An 18,295-nucleotide genomic window follows, 5' to 3' on the forward strand; every position below is an offset into this window, starting at 1 on the left:
ATTCATAGCTTGTACAACCACGATAGTTCATTAGTTTTCCTAGCAGTTTGGTCATTCAGTCCTAAGTGTCTTTTCTACCGTCTTCATCCTCATTGCCAGTATCTCTTAATTCTTTAGTACTCTTGTTCAGTTTTGCACTATGTTTTATTATTTCCTTTCTCTCTCGAATCAGGCAAGAAAATGCTGATAAAGCATGTGTTCAGCGATTATTTTACTTCCTCGCTATGTACCTCTGTTTTCATGTTCTTTTGCCTGATCGCCGCAACAATTTTTTTTGATGATGGATATGAATATTGTGGAAAAAAAGGATCAGCAGCATGATCCTTTTTCCTTTGCCAAACTGGCAGAATGAATGAGGGCATGCTGGATTCGTGCCTTGGGGGCTATGTCTGTGCACTACCTCAATGTAAGTGACATCATGCACAACCATCTGGTAACTCCGGGCATCAATTTTTGTGGAAGTAGTCCCTTCTCTCACATGATTCTTCCTTCCTTCCTTTGATTTGTTTCTTTCTTCTCATGTTGTTTTCTGTTTTTGCCTCCTGAATTATAGTGAATCACAACAAAAATTGCATGTGCATTGAACATCCCTTGAACTTAACATTTATTGATGGCAACGTTACACGTATCGATCGTGTTATCATTGAAAGAGTTATAATTTCATACTTTCAGTGATAGGTGTTATTTCTTCAGTTCCACAACATCCTTTAGAGATCAGAGTTCAGTGCTCAGTGAATCCTGGTGGGTTCTTTGTTGTCTGTGTGAGATGGTAATGGGTTTGCAAGCATCTGTTAGGGACAGTCTGAGTGCGAGCAATCTCCTAAAGGTCCAAGAAGGAGATGTAGAAGCCAACACTCAAGGAAACACGTGGGCTAAGGATCAGGGGGGGGGGGGTGTGGATCTGGCTCTTTGTTATTGATCACTAGCGTGACCACAAGCGATTAAGGATCTTTGTTGTCAAAGCTTGACCCAAAATATGATGGGGACTAGTAAACCCGAACGGAGGTAGTAATTTGCTCCTTTTACAGATGGTAATGCCTAACTTTTTCATCAAAGAGAACCAAAAATCTCAAAACATATATACCACATGGATCTTTGAACGTACCTCGGTCTTCTATCTTGTCGACGCTTTCGCTGCCAACAAGTTCACTTCATGCTTCCTCCCCTTTATTGACATAACACATTGCTTATGATTTAAAGCATATTTCTTAAAAGCTAGTTTCAAATTATAAACCAATTCAATCTTTGAGGCAAAGGTCGTATTTCATTATTTAACAAACCAATTTTATTTTTTGTCTTTTGTAATTATATCTTTAATTACTATGTTTGGTAGAAATGGGGCGTTGTGAGCCCCCGGATTGTTTTGTGCAGTTGTCCCTTCTTGGCAGTTGGCCATCGCTCGTTTCTCCTACGTACGCTGGTCCCATCTGCATATGTGTGTGTGTCTGTGTGTTCGCTTTGGCTATCAGGCTGCCCGTTGCCATTTCTCTTGTCATGTCCCATATGTCTGTGTGCGTCCTTTATTCGTTTCTTGCGTACCAAATGTTCCTAGGCCTACAAGTCTGAAGGGACGAGGGGATAATTGTTGGACACGTTGGTTGCGTGTAACACTTGGCGCTTTGGACAGTATGTGTGCTATGTGCAGTGTTACATAACATCACTCATCCTTGAGTTGCAACGCTGGACTACCCGGCCACCTGCAACCCTCATTAAGCAGGGGGCCTCCCACAAACCATGGCCGCCAGACATATGTTATGGGTACTGAGATATGATCCACGAAGTTGTGAGAGTAAAAAAAACATCTACGTGGCTGGGAAGTATATCCGGCGGGATTAATATTAATTCATGGACTTGACGTACAAGGGGTACCAATGCATGTTTGAATTCAAGATTAAATTACTTATCATCAGTTAATTAACTAATCATAGTTCTCTTAACATTTGATGATCTGATAGGTTAAGTTGTCTTAATCAACTTGCCGTTTCCGTGTTACACTCGTCTATGCAAGCGGTCACATCTAATAACTTTTCATCGGTAGGCTACAAGAATTTTTGTCGATGTTTTTTGTATGCACTAATAGTTTTGTAAATCAACAGAAGCTAAGACTTAGTGTTACGCTTAAAATTTAGGGTGTAAAAAAATTATATGTATTTTTTAGTTCCTGGGTACTCATGCCAACACGTTTAGAGAGCTCCATAGGAATAGGATCGATAGAAAAGCATGTCAGCATCACCATGCAATCACATTGACCTAAGTCCGTACGAAGTATCAAAATATGTCGTAATCATGGTTACTTGATTTTTCTTGTGCTAACATCCAAAGTTCCAGCACAACATGTCTATTATTCTCGTATGCTAAGGAAAGCGTACACCATATGCACACGTATTTATTTTATACTATCCGCCTACCAGATGTACTTCACCGCTACGTTGGAGACCATCTCAATCCCCCATATTCAAATACATACATCCATGCAACTATATAAGACACCCAGTACCATTCACAAAACCAAACCAGAGCACAGACTGCACACTAGTAGTAGCAAGCAATTCATCAAACATAACATGGCCATCCCAAAAGCTTTGATTCTTGGCATCCTTGGATGCGTCTGCTTCTGCAGTTCGGTCCTAGCAGCTCGTGAGCTCAGTGATGACTTGTCGATGGTGACAAGGCACGAGAGCTGGATGGTGCAGTACGGCCGTGTGTACAAGGACGATGCTGAGAAGGTGCAACGATTCGGGGTGTTCAAGGCCAATGTCGGGTTCATCGAGTTGTTTAATGCCAAGAACCACAAGTTCTATTTGGGCATCAATCAGTTCGCCGACGTAACCAACGAGGAGTTCAAGGCGACGAAAGCTAACAAGGGGTACAAACCGAGCATGGGGAGGATGCCTACCAGATTCAGGTATGAGAATGTAAGTTTCGATGCACTTCCGGCAACTGTAGACTGGAGAACGAAAGGAGCAGTCACCCCCATCAAGGATCAGGGCCAATGTGGTAAGTATTTTTAGGATAATAATATATTGCCTATATGTTTGAACTTTTAATGAGAATGTCCTCTTATAGTATCTACAAACGTAAACATTTGTAGGTTGTTGTTGGGCTTTTTCTGCTGTCGCTGCTACAGAGGGCGTTGTTAAGCTCAAAACCGGCAAGCTTATCTCGTTGTCTGAGCAAGAACTAGTGGATTGTGATGTCCATGGTGAAGACCAAGGATGCGAAGGTGGGCTTATGGATGATGCCTTCAAGTTCATAATCAAGAATGGCGGTCTCACAACTGAGTCCAACTACCCATATACCGCGGCAGATGACAAGTGCAAGAGTGGAACCAACGGTGCCGCAACCATCAAAAGCTATGAGGATGTTCCAGCCAACAATGAGGGAGCTCTCATGCAAGCCGTCGCAAGCCAACCCGTCTCGGTGGCTGTAGATGGAGGTGATATGACCTTCCAATTTTACAAAGGTGGAGTGATGACAGGCTCATGTGGCACAGACTTGGACCATGGTATTGCGGCTATTGGTTATGGCAAGACCAGTGATGGCACAAAGTATTGGTTGCTGAAGAATTCATGGGGAACAACATGGGGCGAGAACGGATATTTAAGAATGGAGAAGGACATTCCCGACAAGAAAGGCATGTGTGGCCTTGCGATGGAGCCTTCTTACCCCACTGCATAGAATGAGCCTCATATGCAATATATCATGTGTCTACTTTAAATACGTATAGTTTGTATGTGTATCTACAGTATAGTTTGTACTTTATATTTCATGAATACAATGTAAATTATGCCACATATGTTAAGATTGATGAAGAAGTTGTGTTAGCTATATCATTCGGAGATTTCACACCCGTTTTGTTTTGTAAGTGAACTGTGCCGTCTCTTGTTCCTTCATATTTTTAGAATGAACTCTTTGAGAAGTATTTATCTTCACAATAATCTTAGAACCATAAAAAAATGTGAAAATGGTGGATTTGATTTGCAAATAAATGTTACAGCATGAGAATAGAACAAAATGTTTTTTTATATCTCGAGAAAGTGAAATAGGATGGACTTTTCCCTCCATTAATTCCCGTCGTCATGATCCCTCAACGCTCGACAACAACCTCCTCTCCCCAACTGCAACACCAACCTTAACTTTACTCTCGATAATCCACAATTGGAAAGTGGACCTTAATTATGGTTAGTAATTAAAATATTTCGTGGGGGTCCATACCTCAATATGGTAGAGCACATAAATGGAGAAACAATAAGCTAGCTTTCTGGTAGTAATGAACAGGCAGGCTAACAACTCCTTCACATATAGAAGAGATGGTCTACATATATGGATGTGACTATTGTTTGGTTTTGCACTTTCTAATCTGTAGAACAACTTCACCACATACACTACTAGAAAAACGGTTATAGCTAATATGGACTTTAATGGCGCACCATGTATGTGGTGCGTCATTAATGGCCATATTACTAATGGTGTACCTGGTGTGTGGTGCGCCATTACTAATTTTGTCCTGGCCCCACACCCTTCCCAGACTTAGCAGTGGCGTATCAGGGGAATGTGCGCCATTACTAATTTTAACTATTAATGGCGCACCACACCCACGGTGCGCCACTACTAACATTTTTTTTCAATTTTTTTTCAAAACTAGTAATGGCGCACCATACACCAGATGCGCTATTAGTAACCCTGGTTACCAATGGAGCATTCCTAGGAGGTGCGCCATTGATAACCTGAGAGCAGCTAGATATTTTTGACAGCCACCTACCACACTCACTTTCCCCACTTCATTCTCTCCACTTCTACCAAGCTTGGTCTCGGCTGCCTCCTCCTCCTCACCTCATTTGCACCATAGATTCACCCAAATTAAGTGTTTAAGTTTCCTTTTTTTGATAGGTAAGTAAGGGAAAAGCTTTCTTTATGTTCTAGATCTACTTTTTTCTCCCTCCAATGTACAGACTTTTTATGGCCTAGATCTATGTATGTTTGTGGTGTTGCATATGTTTGTGTTTGCAGGTACCAGTATTTGAAAAGAGATAGTTGCCAATATTTTGCCGGAATGTTGATTCATTTCCGTTTCGGCAAGAATTTGGCACTATGCATTCTTTTTGGTCCTATTTTTAGGCAAAGTCATGCCAATTTTTTTTTACTTCTAAAATATCGTTTTGCTCTACCCCGCAGGCGACCATGGTCCGCACGATGACCGAACGCATCATGAATAGGTTTTTGAGCTCCGCGAAAGCCGAGATGCTTCAAAAGAACGAGACGGAGATAAGATGTCCATGTCAAAGATGCAAGCTGAAGAGCCTTATGGACCCGGATTCCAGACAGGTGCGGGACCACCTGCTCGTGCGTGGTTTCATGGATGGCTATCGGTGGCAAGGTGATGAAGATTATGAAGTCGTCCATGGGGTCGGGAAAGAAATAAGGAAGGGCAGCAAGACAATAGCGGCGAGGGCGGGCGAGAAGACGAAGAATCTCTAGGACATGATCACAAAGTAGATGCAGGACACAGTCATCATGTAGAAGATGCCGGACATGATGATGAGGAAGATCAAGACGAAGGGCATGATCATGAAGATGAAGATGCCGGAGCAGACGACGATGGACCATCGATGGGCTGGGTGCAGGACCCTCATATTCAAGAGCTGCTTCTCAAGCAGACGGGTAACGCAAGAGCTGCCGCGTGAGAGAAAGCCAAGCTGGATCAACTGGACATAGATGTGGTTACTCCATTGTATGAAGGATGCAGGCCCGAGGATACCCGCCTGAAATTAACGCTCATGGCTCTGGAGATGAAGGTAAAACACAAAATGATTGACGCATGCTTCGACGAGAACATGTCATTCTGGCACGAACGTCTTCCCAAGGGGAACAAGTGCCCGACCAGTTTTGAGGAGGCGAAGAAAATCGTGTGTCCTCTGGATTTACCGCACGTGAAATACCATGTGTGCATGAACGTTTGCATCATTTATCGGGACGAGCACGCGGAGTCTACCATATGTCCGGTGTGCGGCGTCACTCGATACGAGAAGAGGAAGAAAGCTCCTCGAAAAGTGGTGTGGTACTTTCCAATCACTCCTTGTCTGCAGCGATATTTCGCGGACCCTAAGCTAACCCTCCCACCCCCACTAAAATATCCGGTGAGGACCAATTTTTATGGCGCACCCCTAAAAGGTGCGCCATTGCTAACCCCCCCCACTAAAGTATCCAAGACGACCCAGCCGATCGTCCTTCTCCCCAATCTGCATCTCGCCCCTCGCCTCTCGCCACCGCCGGCGATCCCCTTCCACCACCACCGCCACTGGCACCGGCACGGCATCCACCTCCGCCTCCTCCTCCTCTGCGGCCACGGCCTCCGCCTCCTCGGGACCCCGCCACACCACCCCTTCAACAACAACGGCGATAAAACACTGCCTCGGCCTCCTCCACATCCTCGAGGTCCAGCCGCTCCAGCCTCGTCGCGGCGCGCGCCTTCCTCCCGGACCAGCCCGTCCTCTACTCCTTCCACGAGCTCGCCACCGCCACCAACAACTTCCTCGCCAAGCGGGGCTCCTCCGACACCTTCTGGCGCTGCTCCCTCCGCTCCCGCCCCACCGCGCTCTTCCAGCTCCAACCGCTCCCGCTCCTCATGCCCACGGCCGCCTCCGCCGCGCTCGCCTGCGTCGCGCGCTACCACCACGCCAGCCTCGCGTGCCTTCTCCCTGCCGGATCCTCTACGGCCGCAAGTGTAAGCTCCCCCTCCCCCTCGCCCCTCTAGATCTCCAGGTTTGTTACCGTCATGCGCAACGTTCGTGATGGTGCCCCTCCTTTGCTCTCCTTGGCCTGCTTGCTTGCTTGCGAGCCATGGTAAACTCTGAATTTGGTTGCTTGCTTTCTTTCTTCAGTAGGCCAAGAAACAGGGAGTGAATCAAGAAACTGAATCCAACAATGTGAATCAAGCTGTGACAGGTATCTCTGCATGCTTAATTCACTGAATTTTGTTTGCAGTAGATGCACTGAAATTTACTGAATTTTGTTTGCGGTAGGAGTAGTTGTAGTTCTGAACTGCTAGGAGTACATGGAGTTGTAGTACTCTCCTCGTACGGGACCATAATCACCGTATGCTACCAAATAATCTCAAAGAATGGGCCGCACGCTTGTCGACAATCCAGGACGAGGACATCAGACAAGAATTCTTTTGCATCTAGTCGGAGTTTGCGGAAATCATCTATCAAGATGTCCTTCGTACCTCGGGGCAGTTCTACTTCAAATATCAACCGTCCAACAGTGAAATAGAAACAACACTACAAATGCAGGCTGACAACGACCGCACATTCATGACCATCATGAAATACGGCGGCTTCATCCATGCTCCGGTCCCTGAGTCGAGTCGAAAGTATTGATGCTATGTAGTTCTGAAATATCGATTAGCTCATATTGTAATTAAACTTTAATGAACTTGTATGTCTCTTTAGTTTGCACAGTCGTTCAACTTATATATAATTGATGCTATTTATTAGTAGGACCATGAATCGTGCTATTAATGTGTTGCTGTTCTCTTTTGATCCTTTTGTTGCATACTTATATATTGCTTATATATTATTTGTGAATTGCTACTAACTTTTTGTTTGTCTAGTGCATAGAGATGCCTCGTATGTCGTGTACAAGGGTGAGGTTCCCGGAGTCTACAACGACTGGGAGGAGTGTCGGAGACAGGTTCACCGTTTCAGCGGTAACAGTTACAAAGGATACACCACTAGGGCGGAGGCGGAAGCTAGATACGCGCGCTATCTAGCGAGGGAGAGGAGGGAGCGGCGGAGGAACCAAATGAAGATCAGTTTCATCGCGATGATGTTCATCGTGACCGCAACCCTCTTCTATGTGATGGTAGCTTAGAGATCGACTTGTAATGTGAAGACAAACTCGCTACTCGCGTTCTCGAGACTTGTAATGTTCTAACTTTGTTCGGTATTTTGAATTCGGAGACTAATATGATGAATTGTATTCGGAGACTAATCTTCTATTGCATTCGATAAATCTGTTGTTTATATGTTGTGATGTTTATATTTTGTACTGTAATGTATTTTGTAACCTGTGCAAATATCAGAAAAGCAAAAAATAATAATTCCTAATATTCATAGTAATGGCGCACCATATTGCACTTTAGTGGCGCACATAAATAATAGTGTCTGGGATAGTAATGGCGCACCAGGTGGTGCGCCACTGTTATGTAGATTAACAGTGGCGCACCAGGCATGCGCCATTACTATTTATTAGTAGTGGCGTGATAATAGTGGCGTACCTATAGTGCGCCATTAATAGCCAAAATAGGTGCGCCACTAACAGCCTTTTTTCTGATAGTGATAATAAGGAAAAAATGGTTTGGTCCCAACTGAAAGAATGATTTGTGTAAGCAGTCCCTTCTATCACATGATTCTTCCTTCCTTTGATTTGCTTCTTTTTTTCTCATGTTATTGTTTATTTTTGCCTCCACACCTGTAGTGAATCATAACGGAAATTGCACGTGCATTGAACATCCCTGAAACTTAAGTTTTAGAGCATCTCCACCCGTTGTGCCCCCCAGGAGGCGTTTTTTCGGCCTCCTGGGGTTGCCCCGGCGGAATTTATGGACTTGGGTGGAGGATTTTTCCAGCCGTCTCCCCACCCAGCCGGCACCATCGCGACCTGGTCGGCGAGCGCGGACGGCCAGGAAGCATGACGGGCGCGCGGTGAGCGCGGGCGGCGATGAGGCATGACGCGGGAAGCGAGGAGTCGTGGCAGGCAGCAACGAGACGGCCCGGGTCAAGCCACCGGGTGTCGTGGAGCCCCGCCGGGTCAACAACATCTGTCGGCCATCGCCGCCGTCGAATAGAGGAAGCAGGAGCAGAGTGTGTTAGATGGATGGCGACGGCAAGCCTGAGCATACTTGGGGAAGGTAGTCGGCATCGAGGAGGATGTTGGAGGCCTTGATGTCCCGGCGCGCGCAGCCCTTGTGGAGGTAGCGGAGCCGCCGCCCCGTGTCGGCGTCATCACCTCCCTCCTCGGCAGAGCAGGTGATGTGGAGGGAAAGGGAGTCGCCATGAAGGTTGGCGGAGACAGAGACACAGGTGTAGAACTCGAAGGCGAGGTGGAGGCCACGGTCTCTGCAGCAGCCGAGGAGGGAGGAGACGTTGGCGTCGCCGCAACAGTCCTTTTCCTTCTTCTCGTCTCCCGCCGCCAGCTGCAAGCCGCTTCACGGCCACGACGCGCCCATCCACCCACCGAAGCCACCCTCGCAGGTCGCCTGCTGGAGCTGCGGGAGCGTGGGCGAGAGCCCGGCGCGCTTGCCGGTCGCCTCCTGTAGCTGCGGGAGCACGGTCGAGAGCCCCGCGCGCTCACCGAGGCCACGACGGCTTCTTCTTCTCTGACTCCCTCCTGGGTAGCATCATGAAGGCCGTCCTGGCGGGGAGGAGGCGGGGAGGAAGCAGAGCGCGCGCTGCCGTCCGGGCGGCGAGCAGGCAGGGAGGAAGCACGCGCGGCCGGAGCGAGGAAGCAGGGCGGAGGAAACCACGGGAGGACAAGATTCTTTTTCGCATTCACGTGCATGGGCCTAGGAGGAAAAGGATGAAAGAGAGAGGAGAAAGAGACTGACATGTGGGGTTTGTGCATGTAGAAAATAGCGCCGGACGCCCCAGGTGCCCCCCGATGGGCTGGGTTTCGCCTGAGGTCGTCGGCGCTGTTTTGCCTAAATCCAGCGCAAAACGACGTCCTGGGGGCGTGGCTGGGACCTTTTTCGTCCGTCGGCGCTGAAAAAGTGCTCATGGGGGGCCTCTTGGGGGACGGCTGGAGATGCTCTTATTGACGGCAGCGATACCCTTATCGACTGTGCTATCATTTAAAGTTATATATTTTCTACCCTAAAAAAGTTATATATTTTCATACTTTTAGTAACAGGTGTCATTTTCTTCAGTTCCACAACATCCTTCAGAGATCCGAGTTCAGTGTTCAGTGAATCCTGATGGGTTCTTTGTTGTGTGTGTGAGACAGTGACGGGTTTGCAAGCGGCCCGTTAGGGACACTCTGAGTGCAAACAATCTCTTAATGGTCCAAGAGGGAGATGTAGAAGCCAACACTCAAGGAAACACGTGGGGCAAGGATCGTGGGGGGTTGGATCTGGCTCTTTGTTATTGATCACTAGCGTGTCCACAAGCGATTAAGGATCCACTTAGTGCCTTGGTTATGTTTGTTTTTGGGATCTCCCTGAGCATGCATATCCGGAAAAATCATATACTCCAGGATCTGTTTTTCAGTACTAAAATAAGGCAGATGCACAGCCAAATTGGTCTCGATGGGATCTCCGGAAGAGGACAGTGAGCAACTAGAAAATGCATGGCCACATGAGCAACGACAGTACCTTTCCCAAAGTAAGTACCCACATGCTTGTTCTTGCCAATTTAACTTTCTTATCTCGCGTGCATGAGCTGTCCGTTGGTTGCTAATGGCCCAATATCAGTCGTCCTGTAGGACTACTTGTTAAATGTCATGGCAAAATGTGTCCCATGTTACGGCATTTCATTCAATGATACCAACAAAATGACAAAGTAATACTGTAGTGCATGCTCTTACCAACATGGCAGAGATCGACTATATTGTCCGCCCATCTTGTAGCTGAGCACGCACTAGCAGTGGTGGTTTTTTGCTTTGCAGCCAAGTAGCTTCTTGTAGCGATGACAAGGGGTGGCGATGCGGTGGCGGAGGCGAGCGAGCACCTCCTTGGCCCGCCGCCGGCGAGGGGCGGCGACGGATCTTCGCTGGGGATGGTCATGGCCAGCACCGGCGTCGCCGTGCTCGGCTCTTTCGCCTTCGGCGTCGCGGTGAGTCTACCATCATACTCCGGCCTTTTGCTTGACAAACAGTTTCTGTATGTGACTGGCTCTGCTGCAGATTGGCTACTCGGCACCAGCTGAGGCCAGGATCAGCCGGGACCTCCAGCTGACCCTCTCCGAGGTACGTCCGTCCGTCCGTCCGTGCCTAATGTGCCACCAATGTCTCACTGACATGTGGCGCCGGGCGAACTATTCAGCTCAAATCGATGGCAGTGGCATTTCTCATAGTACTGTCGTCATTCCCAGTTTCTCATCCGTGTAATAATCTGCAGTACTCTGTTTTCGGGTCGGTAATAACAATCGGGGCCATGATCGGAGCGGTCGTGAGCGGGCAGATTGCGGATGTTGCTGGACGCAAAGGGGTATGCAGATATGCCTCCCAGAATGCATGATCATCTTAATTTGCAAACACTCCGACATGTTTCATGACCCAAATTTGTTTGTGTGTTGGCTGCAGGCGATGAGGGCGTCTGCTCTCGTTTCCATCGTCGGATGGCTGGCTATCTTCTCTGCACAGGTCTTTTCCCTTCTTGTACCACCACACCACCGTGTAAGAGGACACAGCTGCTAATGTGCCTCTGAACTTTTGTTTGTGTTAACTTTCAGAGTGCTTCTTCACTTGATTTTGGGAGATTTTGCACCGGACTCGGCGTCGGAGTGTTTTCGTATGTGGTACGATCATCATTTACTCACATTAATTGTTCAGCAAACCGTCGGGTGATTCTTTCACACAATTTCAGCTTAGACTAACACTAGCCCTTGCAACCCAACAGGTGCCGGTTTTCATTGCGGAAATTGCTCCGAAGGCTCTTCGCGGGGGGCTTACAGCTCTGAATCCAGTAACTACTTTCCTCTTTGGAACAAAATATGAACACACTAAAGCCTTACTGGCCTTTCGGGAACAACTCTGAACTTGGTGCCCGAACTGCATGCAGTTGATGATAGGCACTGGATTGTCCGTGACGTATATCGTCGGCACGGTTGTGTCCTGGCGCATGCTGGCCATGGCTGGTACATATAATTAATCTCATATTCCATATTGTAGTTTTTGTCTTGACTATCCTCATTCTTTTATTCTGTCATGGCATATATACACAGGACTTGTTCCATGCATAATTCTCATAGCTGGTCTCTTCTTTATCCCTGAATCGCCTCGATGGCTGGTAATTATTTTTGCTGACTGAATGAAATCCTGCTTGTAGTAGCATCTACTAGTTGTCACTCTTACCAATTCAGTCAGCACCAAATGCTCACCACAGGCAAAGGTTGGCCGGCAAAAGGAGTTTGAAATAGCACTGCAGCACCTCCGTGGCAGAGACGCGGATGTGTCCCTGGAAGCTGCAGAAATCAAGATTTGGCGCCGTTAGCTCTGTATAGTTTGTTGGTGCAGAGAAAAATTATGGCGTCGTCATGGAATTGCTCTACATGCAGGACTTCGTCGAGACCATTGACAATCTTCCAAAGCCTGGAATCCAGGATCTTTTCAGCAGGCCATACATCCGTCCTGTCGTTATCGGCGCGGGTCTAATGGTTTTCCAGCAGTTTGCAGGGATAAATGGCATCCTGTTCTACGCCAGTGAAACATTTGTCTCAGCTGGTAAACTGACAGATTTCAGACTTGGAGATATTTGCTTTTGTCAGTTAAGTTCTGGAAGTTAAGTTATGCTGATCGAGCTACCTGCAGGGTTCGATTCAGGAAACCTAGGAACAATCTTGATGGCGTGTATCCAGGTGAAGCTAATAGCACGTAGACCAATTTTGATCAAATTCCCCGGTAACTCTCTGACTCTGTGCAATCTTCACTATAACAGTTACCACTCACAACACTTGGAGCTCTACTGATGGACAGGAGTGGCAGAAAGCCACTATTATTGGTAAGCTCAGAGATAAAACTTGGTCAACATGAACACTAATTCTGACCTTTCATTTAATTTAATTTTGTTTCTGTAGATTTCCACATCTGGACTCCTCGTCGGGACTCTTATGTCAGCAGTATCATTCTACCTTAAGGTGACTTTCATTGCATATCTGCCAGTGCTCTTTTATGTCCTTTATTTAATTCCTTTGTATCAAAACTTCTCAAGTGGAATATCTGTGGAATGTAGATTCACGGGATATTCCCGGAGCAAGTCCCAGTCATCACACTCACCAGCATATTGGTACACCTGAAAAGCCTTTGTTTTGCTCAACAAGTGACCTGATGCTTATCTGAACTTTTTTCCACGCTGAATCCTTTTGTATAACTGAAACAGGTCTACATTGCAAGCTATTCACTAGGGATGGGTTCCGTTCCTTGGGTCATAATGTCAGAGGTTTAGAGTTCACACTTCAGAACAATCAAATTTCTTCATCGCTCGAGATTTCTTACAACACCATATATATGAACTGAGAATTTAGATACTAATCCCTGACATGGTCAATCGGATTGGACGCAGATATTCCCCATCAATATGAAAGGAATCGGCGGAAGCTTCGTGACTCTGGTGAACTGGTTGGCTTCATTAGCAGTTTCTTTCGCCTTCAACTTCCTCATGAGCTGGAGTGCTTCAGGTCTGCCAAATCTACATCAGACCCGGCCCTACGGCGTTGCTTGAATAATCCGTACAGGGACATACATTTGTCTGATATGCAAATCAATCTTGCAGGAACATTCTTCTTCTTCGCCTTCGTTTGCGCGGTGGCTATTCTCTTCATTGTGAAGATCGTGCCGGAGACAAAAGGCAAGACCTTGGAAGAGATTCAGGCTTCCATAAACTGCGGCACATGAGTGGCTTGGAGAAACATGACTGTTGCGTTCCTTGTGAAGATTCCTGCCGGAGACAAAAGGCAAGACATTTGAAGAGATTCAGGCTCCAATAAACTGCAGCATATGTGTGGTTTCTAGAAAGTTAGATGACGCATTTTTCTTTGCCCACACAATTCTATACAATCTGTATCGAATCCGTAACGAAGATAGGTATCAGGATAGCTAAAACGTGCAGAAGATTTTGATGTTGGTGTATCCTTCTAGAGGATTTGCAACTGCCTCCTCTTCTATTAGGTCTGCCAAAATAGTATGATATATTGTCAAACAAAAAGCGACTGAATTTTCATCTGCTGATGTAATCAGCTGAGAGCAAGACATGCAGTCAGACATGTTACATAGTGCCTTGCCGCGCCGTTCTTCTCTGGGGTTGTAAAATCTTTTGGTCTTTATTCCTCTTGAGCATGACTAAGTGGTTATCATGATGTTCATTAAGTGCATGTATCATGTTGTCCGTTTAATGGCCCATTGTGCGTGTTTTTGATTGACTTGCGAGTGACCAACATTTTTATTTGTTGGAATCTTGTTCACTACATCAGGTATTAGTACTGCGGCTATCAACCTCCGATAAAACAGATATGACTCTCAAGCTAAATGGTTTCATCTTCAAACCATAAGCATCAGAAGATTCTTGTAAAGTTACCTCAATATCTAAGAAGACTATCAACAACGCAACGAACCTCAGATTATAATTTGAATAAGATGAAGCTGAAGTTTTTTGGACATCTTTATACACCATTCTCGGTATTTGAAGACGATGCGTCTTATCGCCGACAACCAGCCATCCGCCAGGCTTAGAGGGCGTAGCAGCACTGAAAGAAGAATACCCTTGTGGGGTGAAATGCAAACGATTACTCCCTCTGTAAACTAATATAAGAGCGTTTAGATCACTACTTTAGTATTCTAAACACTCTATATGTGCAACGAATGAGTGAAGTTAAACAAGTTAAGAGTACACACGAGACGGTCTAGGAGCGATGGATTTGATCTTCAAGTAGCTCAGTAGAGAGATTGTTGCAGGGTCTTCCCCAGCCCATCTGCACGCTATGGTCAGACATAGAACATCAGCCGTCACATGAGCAGGTTGTGAAAGAGTTAGCGGCGACCACAATTCGTGGTGAAATCGAAGCTTCACTATCCCATCCCAAGGTAATCATCTAGTACTCCGTACTGTACAGAACAGCGGCTTCAAGCAAAGGTCTCACCTCACCTGCAAAACGGACCGGAACGGATTTGATTAATTAACCGCGACAGTATCCTTCTCTTGCTGAAGGAGAAGCTGAGATATAGAGAGAGGTGAGAATTGAGAATTTGAGAGAGAGGGCGGAGACTGGGAGGAGGTGGACGTTGAGGCTGAGGTGGCGGCGGCGGATGAGCCAGGGGACGCCGTCCAGCTGGTGCCGCTTGCTGTCGGCCGTGGGCCGTGGCCCCGAGGTCAGCGGGGAAGAGGCGGGGAATCTGGGACTTCCCATCGGCGGAGAGGAAGGTATGGACACGAGACTCCCGATCGGCAACGGCTCGGACGCCTCTGACGAGGTGCCGGACAAGCAAGGGCTGGAGCACAGGTCCAGCGCCGGCAGCTTCTCGACCAGGCGGCGCCAGATCCCTACACGGGGCCGGCTCGAACCCGAAACCATGGGGGTGTAATGCAGCCTCAAATGCATCATATGCATGTTGTTTGGTTGCCTGCATGGCCTCTTGCCTGCATGGACAGAACCACACTGCCTAGTGTTTGGTTGTCTGTATGTTAATGGACAAACTCAAGGCATCGTGTTTGATTGTATGCAACGTCTGGTGTGTGACAACCTCTTTGGCTAGCTGGTGAGGTTACCACCACACTTCGACAGCACATATCATAAGCACAACAGAGTATAAACAGAGCATCAACTAGCATAATTCAGATATAAGCAGTATCATAACAGTTCAACGCATAAATCATAAACATGTTCAAAACAGACTTGATACTATGCTCGAAAGAAGTGGCTCGGCCCTACTCCTTGGCGGCGAAGACTTCGTCGTGCTTCCCGCACTCGTTGACAACCTCAATGCCATCGTCGTCGAAGATGATGACCTTGAGGGTGTCGGGAGTGAGGAGCTTGAACGTCACCATGTAGCCGATCTTGATCTGATGAACGGCTGCGTAGGTGGCCCAACCCTGATCCAGGGTCACCCTGCCATTCATCAGCTTGACCGTCACCTTCCAGGAGCAGCTGGTGTTGTTCCTGAGCTTGAACTCCGTCGGCACTGCGACGAAGTGCTTGGTGAAGTCCAGGAGCATGGGGATGCACTCAAGTTTCGGTGCAAGGATGACCTTGCAGAAGTGAGTTTGGCCATCCTCCTGATGGTAGTGGCCGTAGTTGCGACGCTTGTTGCTGGGAGGGGGGGCTCCTCCATGCCCTCGTCGTCGCCACCATCAGGTGTCTTCGGGTCTTCCTCGGCGGTGGGCGGCAGCTCGACCTCGTCGGGCATTGGGTGAAGGGGCCGCTTGCCCTTGTTGTCAACGGCCGGGAGCACCTCCGTGCCCATCTCATTGTTGTCCTCGATCTGCACACAATTCATGAAGTCAGGCACTGCACAGAGTTCATGGCTAATTGAAGAGTTTGTAGTTAAAACGGCATGACTGTCACTCTTCTCCTCTCCATCCCCCCTATATTTACTCACCCTGCCCATCACTACTTACCCACCCCCTCTCTTCTCTCACTGTCAACCCTCCTCCTCCCCATCGCCATCAGCTCTAGCTCCAGCTCCAACGCCAACCCCTTCCCTTGGGGTATTGGCTGGAGGGCCTTCTTCCTCGGGTGGTCGGCTGGTGACCGCACCAAGTTCGAGAACACGATGAAGGTGTGCTCGAACTTCGGCTCCATGCCGGACATGCACAACGTATCTAATGCAGTGCTCATGAAGGCCACTAAAGAAGAGCTCAAGACGCTGATTCCTGACCCAGCAAAGGGCGCGATGGCAGTTGACATCATTCCCTAGGCCATGAATCAGGCCATCTCCGACGACGCTAAACAAAGGAAGAAGTGGTGCAAGTATAAGACCTATTGGGCTCCTAATGACCGTTGTACCGCGGTGTACTAGGAGACGGCTATCGCGCCACCAGCGGTCATCGGCGGGGAGCCTAAGGAGGAGGAGGAAGAGGCGGTGCACATGCCAGTTAGGGCGCCGGAGCCAGGCCGTCTTACCTGGCAGATCGACCTCGACTCCGCCGAGGACGACGAGTACGACCCGCCGGCCCGCACGACAATGAAGAAGAAGATGAAGGCCAGCGGCTCGACCAGCCGCTCCGCACGCCGGTGACGGCCGCCGCGGTCAGCCGCTATCCATTGTGTACCCCCTATCAGGGCCGTCTCCAAAAATTGGGGGCCCCGGACAAAAACCAAAATGTGGCCTAAAATTTCAAACAATTTTCACATAATAGAAGAACTAATATGTGTAATGGGTTAGACTCACTTTATTATATAATTGTAAATATGTTTTATTTATACCTTATTTAGGCATATATCAAATACTAATACTAAAATGGTAAAGGTATGGCTAAGCAATAAGCGCCTCATGTTCTACCAAAAAGTAGCATTCGTCCAGTATTTCAGGTTGGGAGTCTCTCATCAAATATCTATCAAGGACATCCGTTAGAGATTGATCCTCGACTTCCGGCCTTTGTTTCTTCCTAATTCTGGTAGATATGATGAAGATTCAGAAACAAAATCTAACGAATTATAAGTGGTCATTCATCAAACGGAATCTGGTTAGTTTCAAATACTCCCTTCGTCTAGGTGAGTAAGTTATTTTAGGTTGTGCACCGTGATCAAAGAGGAGGGGAAAACAAGAAAACTTAATGTTCATTTGCTAATTAATAGCATTGCATGCAATGAACTAACCACTGCATGTCGTGTTTGGTAGTTTCTCTTATTGCTTGATATGTCAAGAAACAAGAAACAAGGTACTCCCTCGGTTCGGAATTACTTGTCTTGAAAATGGATGTATCTAGAACTAAAATACATCTAGATACATCCATTTCTACGACAACTAATTCCGAACGGAGGGAGTAGAATTTAATGCACCGCGCCTAAGTATTTTGGAATTATTTGGTTTCGTAAGATGACTTACACACCTAAACGGAAGGAGTAGTAACGATTGCTACATAGCAAGATCATTCAAATACAAAGAAAATAAATTAAAAAGAGAACCTTGCTCTTGTGAAGAGTAATACACAGTCCGTGGTCTGGCGTCCATGTGTTCCTCAATCCTGATCAAAGCAACGAACGGAACCACGATCCCCAACTGTTGCGTATCCACAGCAACAAGACGATCAGTCTAGGGGATCAGATGGGAGGCAACTACGCGGGCGCCGGCAAGGCTGATAGCGCCTCGTGTAGGGCGAGGGTTTGGTGCTTCCTCACTCGCCGATCGTCGGCTGCAAGAGCGAGGCGGCAGATCGCTTCTGTTCGATCTGTATCCACTCTTTCTTTGTTGCCATTGGGCCTCTAACCTTTGTAGTCTGCAATTTGGGCCTCTAGCAGCCCAGACGCCCAGTAAGCAGCAAACAAAACCACGTAGTCACGACTCACGGACTCCTGTACACATACGTTGGTTTCCTGGTTTTTTAGCGATCTTTCAACGTACGTTGGTTTCGTTTAACGGAAGGGAG

At 47.3% G+C, this 18,295-nt stretch overlaps 2 protein-coding genes and 1 long non-coding RNA gene across 3 annotated transcripts; 2 read left to right on the plus strand and 1 right to left on the minus strand.

The window, feature by feature from the left end:
- The first annotated feature begins 2,564 nt into the window (after positions 1 to 2,564).
- On the plus strand, positions 2,565 to 3,678 carry LOC123139555 (senescence-specific cysteine protease SAG39-like). Its single transcript, XM_044559335.1, has 2 exons — positions 2,565 to 2,997; positions 3,092 to 3,678. The coding sequence occupies exons 1-2, from the start codon at positions 2,565 to 2,567 to the stop codon at positions 3,676 to 3,678; spliced, it is 1,020 nt and encodes a 339-aa protein (XP_044415270.1).
- Positions 3,679 to 10,649: 6,971 nt separating this feature from the next.
- LOC123138851 (sugar transporter ERD6-like 7) lies at positions 10,650 to 14,005 on the plus strand. Its single transcript, XM_044558710.1, has 17 exons — positions 10,650 to 10,829; positions 10,900 to 10,962; positions 11,114 to 11,203; positions 11,299 to 11,358; positions 11,448 to 11,513; positions 11,615 to 11,680; positions 11,777 to 11,852; positions 11,940 to 12,004; positions 12,101 to 12,187; positions 12,267 to 12,438; positions 12,526 to 12,572; positions 12,653 to 12,715; positions 12,792 to 12,851; positions 12,947 to 13,000; positions 13,094 to 13,153; positions 13,277 to 13,391; positions 13,487 to 14,005. Exons 1-17 carry the CDS (start codon positions 10,683 to 10,685, stop codon positions 13,606 to 13,608), a joined length of 1,413 nt encoding a protein of 470 aa, XP_044414645.1. The 5' UTR covers positions 10,650 to 10,682; the 3' UTR covers positions 13,609 to 14,005.
- LOC123138852 (uncharacterized) lies at positions 13,143 to 15,259 on the minus strand. The gene is made up of 3 exons (XR_006469357.1): positions 14,605 to 15,259; positions 14,325 to 14,472; positions 13,143 to 13,651 (listed from the first exon to the last, which is right to left on the minus strand). It is a non-coding gene; the product is annotated as an uncharacterized lncRNA (long non-coding RNA).
- Positions 15,260 to 18,295: the final 3,036 nt, after the last annotated feature.

This window comes from Triticum aestivum, chromosome 6B (genome assembly GCF_018294505.1).
Source record: "Triticum aestivum cultivar Chinese Spring chromosome 6B, IWGSC CS RefSeq v2.1, whole genome shotgun sequence".
Classification (NCBI taxonomy): domain Eukaryota; kingdom Viridiplantae; phylum Streptophyta; class Magnoliopsida; order Poales; family Poaceae; genus Triticum; species Triticum aestivum.

What these genes read in the sequence shown, in the direction of transcription:
- LOC123139555 (XM_044559335.1), top strand. Translation starts at nt 2,565, where the DNA reads ATGGCCATCCCAAAAGCTTTGATTCTTGGCATCCTTGGATGCGTCTGC. An exon ending in CAAGGATCAGGGCCAATGTG is followed by an intron (nt 2,998 to 3,091) that starts GTAAGTATTTTT and finishes AAACATTTGTAG; the next exon opens with GTTGTTGTTGGGCTTTTTCT.
- LOC123138851 (XM_044558710.1), top strand. Translation starts at nt 10,683, where the DNA reads ATGACAAGGGGTGGCGATGCGGTGGCGGAGGCGAGCGAGCACCTCCTT. An exon ending in CTTTCGCCTTCGGCGTCGCG is followed by an intron (nt 10,830 to 10,899) that starts GTGAGTCTACCA and finishes GCTCTGCTGCAG; the next exon opens with ATTGGCTACTCGGCACCAGC. An exon ending in GCAGAAAGCCACTATTATTG is followed by an intron (nt 12,716 to 12,791) that starts GTAAGCTCAGAG and finishes TTGTTTCTGTAG; the next exon opens with ATTTCCACATCTGGACTCCT.